Raw genomic sequence first — 1,215 nt, 5'->3', positions numbered from 1 at the left:
TTGGGGGGGGGTTGATGGACCAGGCTCTCCTGCATCATGGTGCTGGGGGCTTCTCTCACCGCAGCTACTCCCGCAATCACACCTACAACACCTACATCGGGAAGGGCTACATCATCCCCGGCATGGACCAGGGCCTGCAAGGGGTCTGCGTGGGAGAGAAGAGGCGGGTGGTCATCCCCCCACACCTGGCCTACGGGGAGAACGGAGCAGGTAAAGGGTAGCCCCACACAGTGCAGCCCCCCCGGCTGCAGCATCCCCCCCTCCTGCCCTGTGCATCCTCACACCGAGGGGCTGACATGGGGAAAACACCCAGGTGGGACCAGTTCCTCACCCCCAGGGGCCACCACCATCCCTAGGATTCTGGGTATTGGGTTGGAATGTTGTGGGCAGGGGAAAGGCTGGTGCCACCACATGGAGAGCCAGGGCTCCAAGGGATGGAGACACGACGGGGCACAGGAAAAAACAGGGAAAGGCTTTACCGGCCCCGCGGCGCTCACAGCTGCTCTCCCAGCACCTCTCCTCATCCTCTTCTTCCAGGGGACAAAATTCCTGGCTCAGCCGTGCTCATCTTCGACGTCCACATCATCGACTTCCACAACCCCGCGGACCCGGTGGAGATCGAGACCGTGTACCGTCCCGAGGGCTGCAACGTCACCACCCGCGACAGAGACTTCGTCCGCTACCACTACAACTGCTCCTTGCTGGATGGCACCAAGCTCTTCTCCTCGTGGGTGCCTTCCCTGGGCTTTCCTTCCCAGGGCCACATCCTGCCCGGCGCTGGCCACCGGAGCCACGCTGGGAGCATCAGCTCTTTGCAACCGGCAGCACCGGAGCATCGGCTGCGGGGCCATAGGGGCTGTGCTGGGGGGTGGAGAGTGCGGGGTTTGGGGGCACAGGGGGATGGATGGGGCTGGGTTTGGGGTGTTTGAGTGGAGGGTGAGGGATTCGGGGCATGGTGGGATGGAGGGTGCGGGATTTTGGGGCGTGGTGGGGCTGCCCATGGGGTTTGAGGGGTTTCCTCAGCCGCCTGCTCTTCTCTGTGCCTCCTGCAGCCACGACTACGAGAAGCCCCAGGAGGTGACTCTGGGGACCAACAAGGTGATCGAGGGGCTGAACAGTGGCCTCCTCAACATGTGTGCGGGGGAGAGGAGGGTGCTCATCATCCCCCCCCACCTGGGCCAAGGGGAGAGCGGAGGGAAGGGACCAGCGTGTTCG

General features: G+C 63.8%; 1 protein-coding gene across 2 annotated transcripts in view; it reads left to right on the top strand.

The window, feature by feature from the left end:
- FKBP10 (FK506 binding protein 10) overlaps nucleotides 1-1,215 on the top strand; it is a 28,336-nt gene that overhangs the window by 23,618 nt on the left and 3,503 nt on the right. For both annotated transcript variants that reach the window (XM_014959199.1, XM_014959200.1), the window contains 2 exons: nucleotides 65-210; nucleotides 538-727. In XM_014959199.1, coding sequence (XP_014814685.1) covers nucleotides 65-210; nucleotides 538-727 — 336 coding nt within the window. The remainder of the gene's footprint in view (nucleotides 1-64; nucleotides 211-537; nucleotides 728-1,215) is intronic.

This window comes from Calidris pugnax, unplaced genomic scaffold (genome assembly GCF_001431845.1).
Source record: "Calidris pugnax isolate Ruff unplaced genomic scaffold, ASM143184v1 scaffold341, whole genome shotgun sequence".
NCBI lineage: Eukaryota > Metazoa > Chordata > Aves > Charadriiformes > Scolopacidae > Calidris > Calidris pugnax.
This window is presented reverse-complemented; position numbering and strand designations above follow the sequence as displayed.